We start from the raw sequence: 23,043 nt of genomic DNA, 5'->3' as shown, positions 1-23,043 counted from the left end.
TATAGTCAGTTCAAAACATATTCTTTAGTTAGGTTAACGACTACATCTTCTGAAAGAATTTGAAGACTATCTAAATTGTTAGACACAAAGTGCTGTACATAGGCTACATGAAATTTTTCAACTCCACAGTGGTTGCGTGTTAGAGAGGAGCTTCTTAATATCAAATGAGAGTACGTTAATTTACAATACCCAATTATTAGTCAATTAAGAGCTATTTAGACATGCTGTAGGTCCAAATACTAAACTGAGCTTACTATAGTATTAATAATAACCTTTGAAAACGGTCCCTGGAGCCAAGCGGTTGATTCCTTGCTTTCCTTGACGACAACATGTCTGCCTATTTCTATCAGTAATATATAGTAGCATATGTTATGCATTTTGAAAACTACCAGATATTCAAACTATTATACGAATACACAAAATAATATTATAATAAGCAAAAAGCGTAGCAGTAATTTGATTTCAGTTCCCTCCAAATGCCAAGAACGTATGGTGATGATGATATGGTACTTAAAATTGCCTACTCAGAAATAAAATTACATTATCATAGTTATATGAGAACTGATAGAGGACAATCTAAAATTAAATATTAAAATTATGAAATAGGTTTAATTGTATTGTCAAATTCAATTAATATTGTTTCTATGATGTTATGATAACTGATAGTTTCACCATATCGTTTCAAAATAAGATTGGATACAATAATAATAATATAGCTAAGCCACTTTCTTGGTCTTGGAACAAAATTAAAACTACACTGATAAATGTTTTTATACAATTATTAATTCAATTAAATTAATAAAAACATTCCGTATGTTTTAAATTATTCAATTTCAAGGTAAAAAACTTCTGTTAAATTACCGTCAATATTGTCAGTATAACAGCTTGTTCTATTTCCTATTGTTTACTATTTCCATTTTAATTTTAAATAAAACTACCCATGAAACTATAACTCTAAGGACACAACTAACTTCACTATATAAGAGATATCAAGGATTCCAAGATATATATTATATACATCAAAAATAAATTGTCTATGGTATGCTATAAAACGATTAGTTCAAATACAATAAATGTGCTCTATATAATTATTTAGATTATCAGTAGGAAAAAATGTTGTGTCAAAATATTGCAACAAAAATTGACATTGACGTGACATGATTAAAAAATATAAATGTATCACCATGATAACATATTATTGTTAAAAGTCAGTATGCTGTGAAAATAGATGAATTTCCAAACATTGTGACATTAGTTTTTTTTAACAATTAGTCCGGAAATATAAGGATTAAAAAATTAATAAAATGTGGTAAAACTTCCAAATGTACTAAAATTTGTGTTAGAGGGGGTGGGAAAATGGTGAAGCAACGCAGTTCCAGCAGCAGTAAAAACGCCAACAGCAATGTTACCGTCAGACGCGATGGAAGAGGCATGCATAAAGCTGGACGTATTACCAGTAATCCCTTTTTAAATTTTCTGCGAGAGATGCGAAAGAAAACCCAAGGCCTTACACCTATGGAGTTATCGTCGAAAGGAGCCGAGATCTGGAGAACTATGTCTAAGAATGAAAAGGAACCATACTGCGCATTGGCCAAACAAGTGGCTCGAAGAGGTCGCCGTCGTCGAAAATCCCGAAGAGGTCGTAGGCGAAGACGTGGACGTAGCCGTCGCAGGTCAGCTTCTTCTGACAGTCAGATAGATAGTGTCATAGAAGCTAGACGAGGCAGAAGGCGATCAAAGAGTCGTCGAAAACGATCAAGGAGACGTCGTAGGCGTTAATAAATTTATGGTATTGTCAAAACAAAATCTTAGTGTTAATGGTCTTGAAATAAAAACGTTTTGTTTGTATATCTACATATTTTATTGACAGGGCTCCTGAGTTCTTTTTCTAATGACCTTTTCTCCTTATAACAGGATATTTACATCCTTTTGCTGATTTGGTTCATAAAAAGCTAAACTACTTACGAGATTTCGAATACACTAGTCTATAGGAAATTGTTCTACGATTTTCTCCTCCAATCATCTACATATCGTTTTCCTTATCATCGAACATATAAGTCCAAGAGTAGCCTTTGGCAAATAACGCTATACCAAAATAAGATTTTCTCTTATTTGACCATTACTGAGCTGACTAATAATTTTCTTTAACACAGACAGACTTAGTCACATTGTTTTTACAAAAATAATATCTATACTTGTATAATTTATCAACTTCATATTACGTCTACCAAACATTTGTGCTTTTCTGCTTTATATTGATATCTGTATTTTTAGAAATCCTACATTTGTTTTGTAAATAATCTGCTAATAAACTTTTTGGACTGAAGTTGCAGCGAGCAGCTTAAGAAAAGGCATGGGTGAAGATTTAATAGAGCGATCTGAAAAATAGGAGACTAACTTTGAATTAACAAGAACCGAGGAGTGTGGCCGACTGTCCACAATGGCGGACGATGACAATGAAATAAGTCCAGGAAATCGATAGATCAAATAGAAATGTTACTTAGACCAAATAATAGTAAGCCTCATATAGTTAATTATATATACATTATAAAATCAATGCCGTTCCTTGCAAAGTTTTATATTCCTTGGTTTCCATACATTTAGGCTAAAGTATATTTCATTGATTGACTTTAAAACACTCTTTGATTTGGGTTTAATCTGTTCAATAGATTGAGTACGATTTTTTGATTCATTTGAACTTAAGTAAAAGCTGAATTGTTCGCACAATACTAGCTAACATATTTCAACCTAATGATATAGAATCTACCATGGATACATCTCCTATTTATAAATCCGATGTAGATCTAAATCTAATTTCTCCACCAGAAGTTGCCACTGAAATTGATAACCTCAATCCTAAAAAGGTATCTGGTATAGATGACATTTCAGCTGGATTATTGAAAGAACTGCCACGAAAAGCAATCATCATGTTGACATATATATTTAATGCATAAGGCTGAAGCATGTCCCAGAATGCTTTAAGGTGGCACAAATGATTATGCTCAAAAAAACCTGACAAACTTGCAGATTTAAACGTGTTAAACATTTGGTAACACTACCAGATTTCCAGTTTGGTTTTCAAAATCACCATTCAACAATCGATCAAGCGCACAGAGTAACTGCGGCTATTGAAAGAGCGTTTCAGAAAAACAAATACTGCTCTGCAATATTTCTGGATCTCACAAGCTTTTGATCGGGTTTGGCATTTGGGATTAATCTGTAAGATGAGCAAATTGTTTCTGCGTAACTATTGTCAATTACTGGACTCATATTTATTCGGAAGAAAATTTAAAGTATCGCACGAAATGGCGTTTTCGACATTTAAAACAATTTCGGCTGGACTTCCACAAGGTAGCGTCTTAGGACCTCTCCTGTATCTGCTCTACACTGCTGATATTCAATGAACAAAAGAAACACTACTTGGAACCTTTGCTAACGACCCAATTATTTTGGCAAGTAATGGCAGATATATCTCTGCCTAGGGCAATAGAAAAAGTGCAAGTGGCAGTCAACAAAATCTACAAATGGACGAAAGATTGGAAAATTCAACTTAATAACTCCAAATCTGTCCACGTTAATTTTGCATTGAGGCGAAATAATAAAAACTTAATTATATCAACCTATGGATGTCCGATTCTTCAAGCAGAATCAGATAAATACCTTGGAATCCATCTTGACGGTAGATTAAATTGGAAACATCATGTTAGACAAAAATCAAAACACATTAGAACCAAAATAAAACAACTATACTGGTTAGTCGGAAGATAATCTCAACTTGATCTAATCTCAAAGAGGTTAATCTATAATACAATTATGAAGCCAATTTGGACCTATGGGGTGCAAATATGGGGTTGGTCAAAACAAGGTTCTTCGATTGATTACCAATGCCTATCGCTATGTAACCAACGAAGAACTGCACGATGACCTGGAAATCAAATGGATTTGCCAAGTTATCGAAGATTTCGCCTTGAAACACGAAAGAAGATTACTAAATCATACTAATGTGGAAACAATACAACTGCTGGACAGCGCGCAGGATGTCAGGAGATTGAAGCGAACAAAACCATACGAACTTATATAAAGTGTATACATTTAGTGTAAACTATAGCTACAAGTTAATAATTAATAAATAATTATAATTTTATAATTGAGGAATACATATTGATGTAATTTCTAGCACTCCTCTTGCTTGTTAATTAATTCAAGTACATAGGAAAAGTAGTAATAAATTAATTGTAAATTAAGATTGTACTAAGCGTATCTAATAAAGACGTTACAAAAAGAAAATTGAACTTTAGTGATTTTTATCTATATTAGGTAAAATGTGAATATTCGCGATTTAGTTAACTCATTTCAAATACAATTGATCAGTTAATGATAAAACTGCAATTGTACCTCATCAAAATTTAAGGAACCTGTTGAGTTGCAAAGAACATAAAACAATATTAAAAATTAAATACAAATTATTTTCCTTCTTCTTTGCGAAAATTAATGTAGAAAAGCGAGTTTGTTTATTTAAATGAATAATATAAAAATATATACAACCAAAGATGTTAAATCGATCGAAATAAAAGGTGAAAGTATTATGAATTGGATAGAAATGACTTTGATATAAATCGTCTGATTGATTTGAGATAACAATTCTATTATTCTTGATTCTTAACTTTCATTGTTGATACCTTTTCTTCTTAACCCTGATTAAATTTTGATTCTCTTGACTGTTTCGTAGTTCATATTCTTGGACTAATTCTATTACTATTTTGCTATTTTAATTCTGCCATTCTCGACTCATTGACATTTTATTGTTTCGGTCCTTCGTCCTGTAACTCTTTAATTATGTTGCAAAATTCTTTATTCAGTTCTGATTCTCGTTCTCGATGCACTGTGTTTTATCGCTGAAGCTCCTCCCTTGGGTTCTTGGTGGCGACTGGGAAGGTTGGTTTCGGAAACTCTTCCAGCTAGAAACTTTTCACGCCGATAGAACACGTATGTTATGGACTCTTAAGGAATTCTTGAAAATTCCACGATCTAGGGCTTTCTTGAAGTTTATGGTTACAACCACTATAAGGGGTCCTCTAACAAATCTAACTTGTGACACCTTTCGTCTAGTCTTTGGATTACTCGACAATGAGCTGATGAGACATCCTTATTGCTAGGCAAGTGTTTTCTGTTTGCTCAATGAATTTTTTGTCTTGACTTAGCTTCTTCAGACATTCAATACAAGCAATATCTTATATCGTCTCAAGTCATAACTATTTTCGTACGTCACAAATATTACCAAAAGAGTGAAATAGTCTAATAGGTTAGAACCCTAAACTATATAAAAGAAAAAACATTATAATTTTCGTAAGCTTAAACAATGTTCTTAAATTTAAATAAACGTAATGACATCGCAATAGAACCAGAGCAATATAACTCGAAGAAGTCACATTTTCTTGGTACTAAAAGACCTAATTTGTATTTTGAAATTTGTACAAGAATTGAATTATCCTTAGAATTTAACGTTATATATACTGTGTGTATGAACAAAAATCCTTGTACATTACACTAAATTAGTAAAAGGTTAAAACCGTACTAATCACTGTTTCAGCCTAGCGCATCCTGATAAACTGGGTCAAAGTAAATCTTATAGCATCCAGCCATATGTACTAGTCACAAATTATTCGGGTAACGGTGACAGAGGATTTTTCGGCGAATATATACCGCGTGCGGACCCAAGATTGCGACTCCTCCCAGATAAGTGAATCAACTGAATGGGACCATTCATCTTTTTAAATACGGCCGCCTCATCCCTGGACGAGCGTTTATATCGGGCAGAGTGCAAAGCGGAAACGGAACTGAGGAAATTCCATATGAGGTATGCGACCAGTTCGGGATTTTGTATTTTCGCGAAAATTTAAAACACTAGTGGGATTTGGAGAGTGGACGCTTTTCTCGCTGATGTTTACATTGTAACTAACGACTTTCTGTACTCTTTTGTTTATATTTCTTTTTTGGTATATATATCTCATTTCATATGAGTGTTCGTTGAATTTATTTTATATATGCTTATATATGTTTTATATTGCTGATTAGTATACCAGCAGTTCATACACTATTGCAATAAACAATACTTAATTCTATGCATTCTTCCTAATTCTCTGTAACCATTTTACGAGAGTAGATAATTTATAATTTATAAAATATGTATATGCAACATAATATAAAGTATCTAGAAGTGAAACCTCCATATGGAAACTCGAATCAAGTTTACTGCAGAGTTGCCACCAATGGTCACGGATATAGTATAAAACCAGCAACATTATTTATTGATGTTTAGCTTTGTTTTTTTTTCAAATTTCTAGTCAGAATCATTTCTTAGAGGGCTATTTATATATTCGATATATTAGCAAGCTTAAGACAGTCTCCCAGAAATTTATAGTTTTTTTTGTCATTTTAGAGAGAGAAAAGGAATTTCACTGTACAAGCGAATGTCTTTTATCAAGATCGATGTACACGCTTTAATTTACATACATAATATTATACCTTTGGCTTTAATAGTCGATAAGAATTTGCATTTGCATCAACTGCCATTAGAATTACCAAAAGTTGTCCCGACTACATGAGTCAAAAATGAAGTTGTAAAAACAATAAAAAATACAAATAATTTTCTTTTAAAGGTAGATTAAGTAGATTGGAAGTTTCGAAATTGAACTAAAATATATTAAATGTTATTTTCTACTGATTTTTACTAGTTTACACTAGTTAATGGATCCAGGAGCACATTTTAATCTAATAGCAAACATGCAATATATCGGCTTTTCTATAACACCAAAATTATGTACCGCAGCATCGGGTAGCAAATAATAGATATAACAAATTATCTCAATTATATTTGGTTAACCGTGCATCAGCATAATTAAAAAAAATTGTAATTAGATAAATAATAAATTGTTGTAGGTTTTGGTGAACTACAAAGTTCAGAAACGATATTTTAAAAATAAAATATATACTATATTATATTTTGTTGTATCTAAAGCTAAAAAAATATACGTAACTTTTCGGCTAGACCTTTTGAATATACCTTCGTATGAAATATTTTTATAGAAATTTCATTGATGTTGAATGAGCAGTTTGTATCCCAATTAATATTATACCAATTTAATATAAGTTTTAAATAAATTATAAGATTATATAGTATTTTTAATATATTTTCAAATTATTTCATTCATATATCAGTAGCTTTTAACTAAAATAGTTTTAAATCTCCTGCCAAAGTTATTCGCGTCCTCTGTTGACAATTTTTAGCTCTATATAGGAGCAATTTTAGGCTCTATATGGAAGATTCCATTGATAAAGTATATATAGAGGTTTTACTTAATTAGGGGAAACCGAGGAAATGCATTGTGTGGTTCATTCAACGTTGGCTGTGAGACGATTTTTTTGATTGGTTCATTATTTGAATTGTGCTACAAAGGCATTTTATTGGCTCATTTCAATAACGCAATTATTTATTTCAGTTTATTTAGGTCACCATTTTTGTGTCTGACATAAAATACAATTAGCAGTTTTGTGTCTTAAAGATAATCACTATTATTTGATTATAATGTATCTTCATCCTCAAAAGCGTTGTGTATCCAGTGTATGCGCGGAAATAAAAAACCAGATTGCAAGAAACAACCCAAGTTAGCTAGATTAAGGATGTGAGTGTGACTTAGCATTGCCTTACCTGGTACGTATTATCTACAGAAATATAACAGAAGATATCATGAAAATATTACACATAGTTGAAACAGAAAATGTGCCCAGATGGGGCGATGGCAAAATAATATTGAAGGTAAATGTGATTATACTACACGAACAGATTTTGTTACCGTTTATAAAGTTGTTTGTAAAGTGCCATCAATTAAAAACCTAATTATTTTGAAGGGATTCATTTACCTGACACAAATGTATATTGGTCAAGATACTTATATATATTAAAATTTAAATAATAAAATTTTAATATAAAGATATTATATTAAAATTGTGTCGTAAGACTTCTTTACCGAGCTAACCTTTTCAATAAGGATGTTAATAAAATACATTAATACAAAATAGTATAATACAATTTGTAGACTAACAAGGTCTTCCTTGGTCTTCTCTTGAGTTTATAGACAAGAAATTATCATTCCTGATTTATTATATTGTTAATAAGAGTGTATATAATAATAATGTTAATATTATATATATCATACATTTTAATTTTCTGTTTCTGTTCTTTAAAGTATTACTTTGTTATGTTATCTCCATTCTGACGTATATCATACGATTTAACAGTTGTAATTATCCACTCCATAATTTTCGCAAAAACATTGTAAATATAATAGTAAATTGCCTCAATACATTTTTGTGGTGAACAAGATGTTCTCAGACACAGACTTAGAGCTGTTCTGCTTTCAGTATGAGGGAACAAAAAGATAGAAACATTTTGAATAATACATCTTACATCTACACCTCTACAGAATATAATACATCTTTTTGAATTGATAGCGCTAAAGTAATATGCAATAGGGAAAAAGAGCTATAGACAATTTTGATTACTATTTTCCACGAGATATTTTAGGTTTTAAATTAGATTTCAGCCATCTATATTCATTATATACTTATATTTTAGCTTTTTGATATTGTATAATATTTGTATTCATATGGAATTTTATACCAATAAATGGTTTTGAAAAATTAAATTTTGGTTTTATTTGAAATTTAATTGGTCAGCGGAATGTGACGTCAGAAGTTAGTCACGTGATGCGTATGAAATCGTCGGCCAATGAAGTGCTCTCCTAAAAATATTTTAGGTGCCTGTAATGGTAATCTAAACTAACCAATGAAATTCAGCGAAATGAGGTTCTCAGCGCCTTCTTGCTGAGACCACGCAAAGCAATTCTGGAATTATTTGTATTAAGTTAACACTCTATATATTACTCTATGATTCCATTCTATATACTCCTCATATTAAGATCCTTATATGAGCGAAAAAGGTTACAGTTGCCAAGGTAATAGATCATTGTTTAAAAAGTAAGGATGCTGTGAAAATAGATGAATTTCCAAATAAACATGACATACATGTCGCAAATTTTTGACACATCATCCCGGAAGGAAAAACGAAGAAAAATTATTATAATGTGGTAAATTTCGCAAATAAAATTAAATTGTAAGAGTAAAGTGGAAAATGGTGAAACAACGCAGTTCCAGTAAATCTAAAAACGCCAACAACCCCATCAACAACCGACGAGATGGAAGAGGTGTACATAAGACTGGTCGAGTCACCAAGAATCCCTTCTTGAATTTCTTACGCGAAATGAGAAAAAGAACACAAGGTCTTACGCCAATCGAAATCACTACGAAAGGAGCAGAAATTTGGAGATCTATGACCAAACACGAGAAAGAACCGTATTGCGCGCTGGCGAAACAAGCAGCTCGCAGAGGTCGTCGTCGTCGTAGAAAATCCCGTAGGGGTCGTAGAAGAAGGCGTGGTCGTAGTCGTACAAGGTCGGTTTCTTCTGACAGCGAGGCTGACTGTATCGTAGAGGCAAAAAGAGGTAGACGTCGGCGATCAAAAAGCCGTCGAAGGCGATCAAGGAGACGAGCTTGGCGTTAAAAGAGCTCTGCTTATTTTAAAAGAAAATTTTGTAGTGATATGTATATCTTTTTCAACAAATAAAACGTATCGTTTGTATGCTTAATTCTGTTATAGTATTACTCTTTTATACATTAAAGTTAATTGGTATCATACTATCTTGAAATATTTATTGAAGGTAAGTGAAGGTTCATAACTGAAAAGTATATGATTTGCCGATATTAGTGGCATTTGACCGGTATCGCCTACCCTTTTTCCACCATTGGCATAGATAACAAAAAGACTCAGAAACAATTTTAGTTTCTTCATTGAAAAATTGTAACTACTACCTGTCGATTTATTAACGACTGTTTACTATTTAAACATTTCAAGACTGTCATCCAGAATATGTAGTAAGTTCTGAAATTAGTTTTTGAATTTAATTTAGTGAAGAAAAAATATGTCACATTGTTTTTACAAGATTTAAAGCAATATAATTTTGCAGTTTATTCACAGTATACTAATTTAGAAAATTTAAATTAAATGACAACTTAATATTGCATATTTTGGCTAAAAGCTAATTAATAAATCAAAAATTTTAAGTTAATGCTTATAAAGCAAATCCAAATAAATTTAAAATAAGGCATTTGTTCGAATCCTTAACGCTCATAAAATACTTTCTAAAGTGAAATGCGATAGAAAAACACATTAAATGAGTTAGGTTGATGCGTACGATAACTTACATTTTAATTACGTACGATTACCTTAATGTATATTTTCTTATTGGTAATTTTTATAAATATTTAATAATTTTTAATAAATATTGGTAATCTTAGGGATTGTGCCATTTTTAGTCCGTAGATTGCTATATTACAATAAGAAACATGTTTAAACAATTTAGGTTATTCTTTCTTCTTTCTTCATTTATTTAGATCAATAAATATTAGAACTGATTGTCTCATGTCTATTGTTTATATGATTTATTTTTGAAAATTGGGGTATTAAAATATTCAGTGAAAATTATAACGATTTTATAATTTTATAATGGTACTCTGGTTCAGGATATTGCAAATGAAATCAGATCAGGTGTTTTATAGTTTTCGTAGATTTTCTGTATTTTTGTTAATTTATCAATAACTTAAATGGAAATTATACTGAGCTATACTCATATATATGATTATACATAGTCTCACTTAATATATATCAATGTCCTCGAATTAAAAAAAAGTATTTTAATATAATTAACACGTACACCCGTCCTTATTTTGTTCACGGAATTATTTTTTCACGGTTTTTACAAGTTGCAATTTGTAGCCTGCTGTTATTCAATTCCAAAATCTTAATACAACCCAAGCAAGCCATGAAGTAGATGGCTTACCCGGACTAATCCATTACTTTATGCCCTTGACATCTTGATTCGCTTCTCATCGACAGTTATAATATACCACAGGAATTTTTTTCTTTTTTGTTTGGAAACCAAAGAAACCGCCATGTTGAACCGAACATGCCATGCCCTTTTGCATAATGTAAATGCCTTGAAACAGTTGATTCATCAACCATCTGAAAGTTCTTAGAAAATTTGATTTCGATTTCGTTCGTCTTTCATCCAGTAGGTATTGTAATGTATTGTCTTTTAACTTTTCAGACCCTGTAACTGAGATGTGACGTAGCAATATCAGTATCAGTTTCGTAGCAAGGTTTCAAACAAGTCATGATAGTCTTACACAGCAGATTTCAAATTAAACAATAAAAGTAATGCAGACCGGGAATGGATTTTTGAACGTTTCATCACTAGCGTTTGTGTAAACTAAATAACACCATTATACTAAATAATAAAGTATTATTTTATAAAGTCAATAACATCGCATATAACAATTATATTATACTGCTTAACAGTTGCTTACAAAGATACTTCGCATGTTTATCAAAAATATCACGGATGGAAAGACATGAAGATCTATATAAAAAATTCCAATTCATCAGTCATTCATCAAACCTAAAATGAATTTATTATTTTTAGGAACAATTTAATTCGCGTTAGGCACAAAAATAACAAGTTTTCTATTAAGAAATGAGATATATATAAAGCGAGAGGTTTGAAAAGATATGGAAACGGCGACTCGTTTTATTCGAGTTATCCGCATAGTTCCAGCAATTATTCTAGTGCATAGAAAGCCCGGAGAACAAGCAATTAAAGTTGGTTCCTTCCTTACGGAGCGAAAAGATTTCGGAATAAAAACACGGCGAAATGCAAAATACATTTAGGTAAATTACACTTCAGCGGATAAGTGCCGACTTGCAGCAGAAATAATTATGAACAAATAAACTCCGCTGTGTTTAATTTAAAAAGGACCGGTTGCTCGATCTGTCTCCTTCTCGCTCGACGAAACGTAATTTTCATTAAGAAGTTTCTAATGAAGCGGAACGTCGTTTTGTTTGGCGGGCGAATTTCGCGCCGCGGAATTCTGGAAGCCGTTTTTCGACCGGCGACCGTCAATAATAATTTCAACCGACCCAACAGGGGTTGGATCGACACGCCTCAATAATAAATATCCTTGAAGAGGGGGACTCTATGTCGATTTTTTGATGAAAACACTTTGATAATTTTAACCAAGGCTTTCAGTTTTATATAATGTTAAATATAACCGTGATTGAAAGTTGACTAATGATTTACAAACATTTTGTAACATTTCAAGATAACATTGTAAAAGATTGGTTGATGTAACAAGAACTGATGATATTATTATAATCTTAATTTGTTATAATATTACCATTGAAGTTGCATATGATATAGAAAAAGATATATAGTTAAATGTTATGGTATGTTAAAAAAGAATCAAAGAAGTCACGTCTAGTGCGTACCTGAAGAATTATATGATTTGCCGATGTTTTGCAACATTTTACAAGGCTTACTTTCTGTTTATCTCTTTTCTATATTTACTGTATATGTTTTATCTTATATTTATGTGTTTTTTGGTCTAATATTGTTATATATAATTACCAGTAACACTTGATACAGTTAGGTTAAACATTGAGTATTTTACAAGTCCAGTATTGTAAAGCTAATATCGCAGAAACACAGACCCAAAAGTAGTTCGATTGACAATCCTTAAGGACAGCCTTGAAGAGCAGTGTTTTATGTCGAACCAATAATGAAAATTCACCTTCAGGGTAATATTAAAAGAGATTGACGTATAGAACAAGAATTTAAACGTCATATTAAAACGTCGATATCCTTGCTGATGCTTGATTGCTTAAATAGCCGTCAAAAAGTAAATAAGCAAACTATACGTTTTGACTTGGTGCACTCTTCGCTAGCTATTATAGAATAAAATAGCAGATGAAAATGTTGCTAAAAGTTCATTTAGTCCATGTTTTGCTTCTATAATTATTAATACAATAAAATATTAGTTATATTTGTGATGTAGATAAGGGTGGCTTAATGAAAGCACCATAATAGGTTAGGAGTAAAGTAAAGATTATTTGTATATTGATATAATATCCAGTTTCGTTTAAACCTCTGAAATTCTCTAAGTATATTATAATACAAATATTGTTATTTTCAGCGAAACTTTAGTTATTCTCGCTCTTTTACGAAATAAGAAATATCAAACCTGACTTTCACAAGATGTAAGAAATTTCAATTGTCGCTTTTAGTGAAATACCGAACAACCAGCATCTACGCTTTTAAAGCATTCCCCTAAAAAATGTATTTACACTGCAACAATTTTTGTTGTGGATACTTCCGCAAAGATTTTCTGTAACTCATTCTATTAAAAATTAGGTATTAGTCATTATTAAGCACTACTCAACATATTAAAGAGTTAAAATATATTCATATTTTTAATGTTTAAACATATTAAATTACTACTACTGATATTATGTCAGCAGAAAATTCTTCAGTATACCTAATTAAAAAGAAGAAAGAAAAGGAGATTTTCAGGGGATTCAGGTTTCAAATTTCTGCAGGTTTTATAGAAATATTAATATACTTAAAATGCCTTTACACATCTAAATATTTCCAGTGCATTATCTTATAATTTTCTGAACTGAATATTCTAGGAAATACGAAGTTAATATATTACGATATTTAATGGAAATGAAGGTAGATGACAAAACCAAAAGCAATGCAAAATTTATAAATGCAGCATCGAGTGGAATAAACTCATTAGGAGACTTTTGACATCGAATGTTGATTTTCGGTAGCGGTAGTTATTGCGCATAACTCATTAAATACAAGATTGTTCATATACTTCTTAAAAAATATAGAAGTAAGGATTCTACTAAGGATTTATGCAACTGCGCATGTTAATGAAACTGTTACCGAAACAAAACACTGAACTATTAAAATCTTACATTGCAGCCAGAATATTTAGAGTTAAATAAGACACAGTATACTGTACAATAAAACAAGCTAGAACAGGTGCACCACAAAGAGGTGAATTGGAGCCACGTATTATTTACCCATACTATTCATGTGATATATCAAAAATGGCAAATATCATGATGGCTAAATTTGCTGATGATACTGTGATTCCTGCTATCGGAGACAATAAGGAAGAAGCCACACAAATATTACAATAGGGAAGTGACATGATGAATAAGTGGAACAAAATCTGGAAAATAAAAATTAACGAAAGTTCAAGTACAATAATCGCATAAGCACCAACAACAATAAATAATACTATAATTCTATATAGCAACAACACCAAGTATCTTGGAACGAATCTCGATGCAAAATTTCGCTGAAATGAATATGTAAAAAAGAAAAGGAAAGAACTAGAGTTTAAATATACGATAATGTATTTAAATTAATTTTAAATTGCTTGATACAAGCAAGTATTGAAACCTATATGGACATGCGGAATTCAATTATAACAGATATATATATATATATATATATATATATATATATATATATATATATGTACAAGTTTCCAAAACAAAGTTCTAAGAAGTATTGTAGAATAAATTGACACCCAGATTACTCACACCGATACCTTCAGAAGCCGACTATCACTCAGGGAATCAAAAAAATCGCACGGAGGCCCCATGAGAAGAGACTCTATTCTCATGTTAAAATTGAAGTATAACAACTAAAATAACAGGACTCGAAAGAATTAAATCAATTGGTCTTGTATAGTGTAGTGTAGTGAGGTGTATTTAATAGAAAAATAGCTTTGCTAATATATACACATTATTACACCAGATACTAAGGGCCTATAATGGGTTTTCCTAAATATATATTTAGATTTAAGTTACTGTAAAGACAAATTGTAGGGTAGTCGGCAACGACTATTAATAAATAGTAAATAAATAAAACTATTTAGAGGTGCTATTAGGAGGTTTCAGAACTTGTTTAGCACAATATCATAAAAAGTGTTTCTAACTACAACTATTGGCCAAATAAATTTTATAAAAGTTAAATGTACTAAATTAGTGATATCTCTAGTGCTTCGGATGTTTATAGAGGTAGTTTAAAATATGAAAAGTTGGTGTCCTTTCTTTAACTCCACACATTTTTAATTTAAAAACTCCAAAGCAAGCGAGTTTGCGAAGAAATCTTATAACACCACCATAGCAGCGGACCCGCTTACCTTAAAATGTATGTATTTATGTATTAAAAAAGTTTTAATAAAACTGTACTCGACATCGGAACACGGAAGAGAATGCTTTATAACGTTTATTGTGTTAGTGTTTGTTTTAAGAATCTAAAAAGTTGGGGAGCTGCGTGGCCCGAACGACGCCTCCAACTTTTGAATAATTTCTGCATTGAAATTTAAAATATCCGGTTAAGTTTGAGCATGGAAATTTTTTGGAAATTGCTTGCATGGTCGCGATTACGTTCGAGACTGGTTTATTGCCGGGATGGTCGCGCCGGGGGTTTTAAAGAAGGTGAAAAAAAAAACGCGAAAAGGTTTTTGTTTATGCGCGCTAGTGGTGATCGCGATGGCGTCGAGGGGAAGAGGGACGTTGACTAAATTTGAATTAAGTTATGGCGTTCCGGGAAAAGACTAAAATATTACTTATTATCATGGTTTTTGAAAAGGCAGCAGAGTGGTTGTTGTTTTTTTTTACATAAATTAGTAATAATTTCATGAGAATATCGATACTAAAAATCATATAAAATATATGTGGGTAATTCGTATGCCAGCTATTTGGAATATATGTGAATTTCAGAGATTCTTATTTAAATTTTAATAATACTAACTGTGAATTAGTTCTACACCACTTATCAATATTCGTATTATACCATTCATCAATATCGTCTAACATATATACTAATCGGCTTAGCGAAAATTTTACCTCCCTTTTTGGGGATAGCGGTAGCACCGAGAGGCTAGAAAATTGGCACAATTAAAGTTTATATGGACGGAGAATTTTTAGATTTATAAATATATTCCGATGAAACGAAAAACGCTCAAATTAAGCAGAAATAGATCGGTGACACAAAATATATAAACAAACCTTACGAGGTTTAAGGGCTTAGCTCATCGACAAAAAGGTCTTAGGATCGAATCTCACTAGGCTTTGGTAACCAGAGGCGTAATTTCTAAAATCAAAATCTAGCAACGTTGTATTACCAAATGGTGGCAGGCTAAATTAGAATTTTTTTTTAAATTTTACATTTAAATCAATGCTAAATCAAAAAGTTAGTGGTTAAAACTTTATTAAACGAGGTACAATTACAATTAAATATGTAAGCAGTGTTATATAAGATTATATGTTACTTTCGATTATTTCCGGAATTATTTATTTATTGATTAATTGATTATGTATCGGAAGGCATATAACTGTTATTTGCTTACAAGATATTTAGATTTTCAAAATCAGCATATGATTTAATTTAATGTTTCTTGAGGAAAACCTTTTATTGCTTAAGGACTGTTATTAATCGATATGGTTCCCGATACACAGTACATCGATAAACTAGAGGTAATTCTAAAGATTGTTAAGATTTTGCTGTACATTTTAGTGGTATTAACTTTTGACTAATTTCAGGTATCATTAGTAAATGTATTTCTTAAAAAGCAATAATTGAATATAGTATGTAAGAAATACGTTAGTTTGTAAATCAAAAAATATAATATATATTCCGCAGAATATTATCACTTGTAAAATAATTTCATAAAATTCAAATTACTCATTTGTTGGTGAGGTGTTAGCTCCTACGTGGGACGTAAGACAAAGTAGAAAGCAATAGATAAATGGAAACATGCAAACCAATTAAAGATGAGCTATCTGCAATGGCGAGATTGAAGACTAAAATAAATAAGCAAAGAACAATGCAATTTTATTTAGTATAGTTTTATCTTCGATGCTGATGATACGTTAGGATATTTACACTGTGCTATTTTTTGTATTTATTCTGACGACATTCACGCAGCAAAATTAGCAATCATCTACGCGATTTTTCTGTTCTGTCCATAATGATGACACAGAAAATTAAAAGTATAAATTTTTAACCACTTTACCGCTTTGTTCTGAATGCGTTACAAAACAATATCGGTACCATGGCTTGTCAGTATTTACTACAGCAAAACCAAGCCAAGGTACTGCAAATACGCATCTTCGAATGCAATCGTTATGTTTTTTCCACGTTTACCGAGCATATAACACCCACAAATGTAATAAAAAAAAACTTCGAATCGGCTTTGTATTTTGCATTTTCACACGTTCTGAAGCACAATCACAGTACATAAACAAGTTCGAAATCATGTGTCGTTAGTTGACAGTCGTTATAGGCTGTCATTACATATATTAGAAAAGATATATAATGATTCATTTTCCAGAAGTTTGAACTATATAAAATTGAGGGTTTCTCGAACTCTAAATATTTACCAACTATATGTTAGCATGTATTATAAACTGATATCATATACATATATATGTCAGTTCTTCTTAACCTCAATTTAGCCAAACATGTAAAGGTCACGAAGGCGAAACCCGATGAATAAGAATAAAGAATGACCCAACGTTTTCGCCATGGTTGCACCCATTTTTACTTTTTTCCTATAATCAATCTTTTTCAGAAAACTAGTTCACCCATCAGGACTATAAATAAACGACGGTTCGTGATAGCAAAGGTATAAAAAAGACCGAATAAAGAAAAGTGATTTTTTGCTCGATTTACCTCGAATATATGATTAGAACTAAACAGATACAATAATATTTACCGTAGTTCTGTTATAATTCGAACGAAAAACGCTCCAAATTGTTTGGCATTCAAGATTATATTACAGATGTTATAAATTATAACTGTTAATAAGATATACATTATTTTATTAATAAAGTAAGTTTTTATCAATTAGGATATTTATATGACTATTATAACACTACAAAAGGACCAAAAATGTAAATAATTATAAAAATATATCTTACCTTAGGATGTGCTCTTCGTGGGAATGCTACTTTGGGATCAATCTGTAACAAAATTTCGGTATTTAGTATTTCATTTTATTAAATGCTCATTGCTTACTTATCAATAAAGATTAACTATATTTTTTGTTGTTGATTAATATATACTATAATATATTTATGATGAAACCTAATTAAATCGTATCTTACATATCGGCAGTTTATTATAAATATGTTCATACAAAATAATAAAACAATGGAGGAAAACATTGAACTACATCAATATACTAGTTCCAATCCAACCACAAGAATAACTGCTATAAAATAATTATTGAAATGACAGATGATGATTTTTCACAAAAATTCAATAATAACAACAAAAACTCCTTAGATAAATATTAACAAAATACAACTATGGTCGAAAATTTGGCACCAAAGCCAATGAAACAAAATATACCCTTGTGATATTAACAGCTGACCAAACTACTTAAATTAACACACAATGACGTAAATATTAATCAGATACAGTTAGATTTAGTATTTAGATTTAGTAATCGGTATTTATTTATTATCGTAAAATATATCGATTAAGACCTTACGTTTGGCATATTAACAATGTTGTGGTAGTGAAGAAGAACAATTATAAAGCATTGATAATAAATTAATAGAAAAAAATGCAAAATAAAATACAACAATATATATTATATGTTAATATAATATGTTAATATAATATGTTAATATATTAATATTATAAATGTATCAATATGAAATATAGATTTCCCGAAAAAAATTCAAATATAATCACAGTTTTAATTTTACTTATTATTTTATCAAGTCACAATTTTATATATAGTAGTTTATATTTTATAATATTGTACTTTTCAGTGTTCTAAAATTATTGTTATATATATATATATATATATATATATATATATATATATATATATATGAATTAGTGAAAATGATTTTTCACTTATAAGAATATATGGTTTATACCGTAAACTAATTATTTTAACTTGTTTAGTTATATATTATAGGGTTAATTACTTACAAGTCAAATGATACCAAATTGTTGAACCACCAACGGTAATAATAAAATATAATTTTGAATAGTTTACCTTCAAAATATTTAAAAATATATTAGCAGTCAAAATAATTTCATAGAAGATATATATTTCGTAAAAGTATTTGGAAGATACAAAAAATTATTAAGAATAGCATATACTTTAGAACTAAGTCGCAAATAGCTAATAATAAGGAAAATACATCGTTAATAATTTAGGCTTTAATTTTTAATAAAACAGAATAACACGTCGGATTTTCATTTGGGAGGAATTCCTTTGAAATCGTTATGTATGCAATCAACAAGGGGAGTCGTCCCTGAAGGGACCGCGATTGCCCCGAAAAATATTCAGCGGGGTAAAATCCAATAGTTCAATCCAGTTCAATGTTGTTTCAAAAGCTCGGTGTGAATTATTTAAATTGAATAACAAATAAAGTAAATAAAATTAGAATCGGCGTAATTTTTAGACATATACTTTATTCCATATTTTGAAAAATTAACAAAAATATATGAATAAAACAGTTTTTTGATATTTTGAGGAATATAATAATTAACTACGAATGTAATGTGTTCCATATATAAGTTTAAAACTAATAGAAGAATTAATTATGTTAAAATCAATGATTTATTGACCATTACTTTTTGAAAATTATTAAGGACGAAATCATGTTGTAAATTTGAAATCATATTTTGTCGGATAATTGAAGATACTTTTCTGTAACTAAAAATTTAATATGGAGCTTTCTTAGAATTAAGCAAATTTTAGGCTTTTTAGATTTTTTTTCTGAGGCACCCTTTACAAATAAATATATATATATATATATATAGCATTGTTAGAACCAGATAATTATAGCAATACTAAATTAACAATAAAAAATATAATTATTTATCTTTTGTAAGTGATAGATTGAAAATTTCAATGCAGTTTTCTATATTATGAACCTTAGTTTTTATCAATGAAACTTTTAAAATTTACTTTATCGAGGTAATGTGTTTCACAGTTTTGTATAAAATAATGTAACAAGTTAATTGAAAAGTCCCCGGCTTGACACATAGATGGCGCTACTATAATTAAATCCATAGAGGTTTTTTTAGTTAGCCCTAACCGTCAAAAGATGCGTGTGTAAATTTGACAATGGTCGGATCATTAGTTTGTGAATTATAGGGTTTTGAGTGAAGCAACTTTTGTTGTTGTGAAAAAAAAATGGATAAAAAGGAATTTCGCGTGTTGATAAAATATTGCTTCTTGAAGGGAAAAAATACAGCTGAAGCAAAAACTTGGCTTGATGCCGAATTTCCGGACACTGCCCCAGGAAAATCAACCATCAAGGTTCGGTATGCTAGGTTTGGACGTGGTGAAATGAGCACCGAAGGTGAATGCAGTGGACGCCCAAAAGAGGTTGTTACCGACGAAAAAAAAAATGGATAAAAAGGAATTTCGCGTGTTGATAAAATATTGCTTTTTGAAGGGAAAAAATACAGCTGAAGCAAAAACTTGGCTTGATGCCGAATTTCCGGACACTGCCCCAGGAAAATCAACCATCAAGGTTTGGTATGCTAGGTTTGGACGTCGTGAAATGAGCACCGAAGGTGAATGCAGTGGACGCCCAAAAGAGGTTGTTACCGACGAAAACATTTAAAAAATCCACAAAATGATTTTGTATGACCGTAAGTTGAATTGAATGAAATAGCAAACACCCTAAAGATGTCAGCTGAACGTGTACATCATATGACTCACGAATATTTGAGAATTGGATGCCAGGCGAGCTCACTTTTGACCAAAAACAACGACGAGTTGATGATTCGGAGTAGTGTTTGAAGACGATTAAACGTAATAGAAACGAGTTTTTGCGTCAATATGTGACAGTGGATGAAACATGGCTCCATCAGTTCACTCACTCACTCACAAGTCCAATCGATAGTCATCCGATTGGACTGCACACGATGAACCCGCTCCAAAGCGTGGGAAAACGCAACAGTTGGCTGGAAAGATTATGGCGTCTGTATTTTGGGATGTGCATAGTATAATTTTCATTGACTACCTTAAAAAAGGACGGACCATCAACTGCGACTGTTACATAGCATTATTGGACCGTCTGAAGGACTAAATCGCCGAAAAAGGCCGTATTTGAAGAAAAAGAAAGTGTTGCTTCCCCAAGATAATGCACCGTGTCACTAGTCAGTAAAAACGATGGCAAAAATCCATGAATTGGGCTTCGAATTGCTTCCTCATCCACCGTATTCTCCAGATCTGGCCGCCAGCGACTACTTCCTGTCTTCAAATCTCAAAAGAATGCTCGCTGGGAAGAAATTGTCGTCGAATGAAAATTTTTTTGTTCTGGCCTAAAACCAGGCGGTTGAATGCATGACGCATACCTGGCCTCGAAGACGTGCCCTGGAGTGACAAATTGGACCGGGTTATGTGGGACTGCCTCTAGGCTTACCAATACACTAAACCAAAACCGCCTCACAGTTGACCCCTGTGAATCGCTACTGCTACTGCATTGAATTTGGGGATATGGCACCCGCTGATCGGGCAGCCGTTATTGGGCACGAGGACCCGGCGATTCTATCGATTCGCGAACTTGAGTTAACACACGAATGAATACTGTCGTATGGGGGTAAAAGTTATGACTGCAGCGACGGATGAGGTCGAATCAGTCTGAAAAAAGGGAGGGGGGGTTTAGCGGTGATGCGGTGCTATTATCCCAGCATGTCGACCAGCTCGCGAACAAGCGCGTTTTTAGAAGAACTAGAGTTGTTGTTTGTGGAATGATTGAGATATAAAGTGTTTGATTTCTAGAGTGTCAGTTTCCCCATAAATTTGATTATTTCTAACAAACCATGGAGCGTTTAGGATTCTCCTGTGGAGCTTATTTTCGAAAACTTGAAGCCGTTTCACCTGGTTGTGTTTAACAAACTTGAAGTAGACATTAGAGTCGTAGAGGACAGAATATGGACCGAATTAACATCTTGTAAAATAAGCATTTGATGGAGATGGGAAGTCTGCTAGAAGGGCAGATCAGAGAAGATAGCAGGTTTGCTATCCCCGAAACTTTTTGGATTGCTTTCTGGATTTGGTGTCGAATGAAGAGGTGATCGCCGAAACTGGGGCGTATTTTGAAGCAAAAGATAAATCCTACTACAAAAATGGTATCAGGCTGTTGGAGGGTCGCTATAATCAGTGTGTCACCCTTGAAGGGAATTATGTTGAATAAAAAAACTAATTTTGCCAAAAAAATATGTTTAACTATGGTAGGTCGAGGGCTTTTCAATTGACCTGTTACTTGTTAATATGATGCTATGATGCTTACTAATCTGTAATAATCGAACAAGTTTACAAATACAGGTCAACTTTTGGATCCGAGCAGCTGAGAAATATTGTTAATGTTATTCGATGCTCTGAACTCAGATATTCAATCCGTGTGTCAAGATTGGTTCAAGTTTTCGAGTTCACGTATGGTGGCAGTACTGCGCTCTTATAACGGCTGTCAGCTGAACACGTTGCTTTAAACATAATTTGGACTTTGATTTTGTGCTAGGTTTGTGCTTTGGAACGTGTTAAAATGCAGAGAACACGCCAATTCAATTTTTTGAATTACGTTTGACAATGTTTTATGTTCGGTAAAAGTAGAAAAATCATGTGAAGTGTACTCAAAGATGCGCATTTGCAGTACTTGGGTTCTAGTCTGTGAATGACCAGTCATGAATACTGAGACTATTTTATAACGCGTGCAGAACAAAACAGTAGAAGTCGTTACTTGAAAAAAATATATACTTTTCATTTGAATGCTCTATAAATTTCATCGGTATAAATGCAAAAAAGTTGCACAATATAAATAAATAGCACAGTACACTAATCTACGGCCAATTTGGCCTGGTACCAGTTCCTTAAGGAATTTGTGTTTGTCACCAGTGATCAATGAAAGCGATTTCGTTATGGAAGCAAAGTATTTCATTTATAGGAAATGCTTTTAATAAAATTTCATTTTAAGGAATATCTATTGGACATGATATTCAAAAAATAATGGCTGACGCAAAGTTT

At 31.7% G+C, this 23,043-nt stretch overlaps 2 protein-coding genes across 10 annotated transcripts in view; one reads left to right on the top strand and one right to left on the bottom strand.

Moving 5' to 3' along the window:
* Rbp6 (RNA-binding protein 6) overlaps positions 1 to 23,043 on the bottom strand; it is a 752,769-nt gene that overhangs the window by 545,211 nt on the left and 184,515 nt on the right. For all 9 annotated transcript variants that reach the window (XM_076395624.1, XM_076395626.1, XM_076395622.1 and 6 more), the window contains one exon: positions 17,960 to 18,001. In XM_076395624.1, the coding sequence (XP_076251739.1) occupies positions 17,960 to 18,001 (42 nt within the window). The remainder of the gene's footprint in view (positions 1 to 17,959; positions 18,002 to 23,043) is intronic.
* Positions 9,071 to 9,704, top strand: LOC143190993 (uncharacterized). The gene has a single exon (XM_076395627.1). It carries the CDS (start codon positions 9,191 to 9,193, stop codon positions 9,617 to 9,619), a length of 429 nt encoding a protein of 142 aa, XP_076251742.1. The 5' UTR covers positions 9,071 to 9,190; the 3' UTR covers positions 9,620 to 9,704.

This window comes from Rhynchophorus ferrugineus, unplaced genomic scaffold (genome assembly GCF_030347505.1).
Source record: "Rhynchophorus ferrugineus isolate W39M unplaced genomic scaffold, kcgeb_rfMv2 rfM2, whole genome shotgun sequence".
Lineage (NCBI taxonomy): Eukaryota > Metazoa > Arthropoda > Insecta > Coleoptera > Curculionidae > Rhynchophorus > Rhynchophorus ferrugineus.
Note: the sequence above shows the minus strand (reverse complement) of the source record. Positions and strands in the feature narration are given on the sequence as shown.

Coding starts and splice junctions, on each gene's coding strand:
- LOC143190993 (XM_076395627.1), top strand. CDS start 9,191: ATGGTGAAACAACGCAGTTCCAGTAAATCTAAAAACGCCAACAACCCC.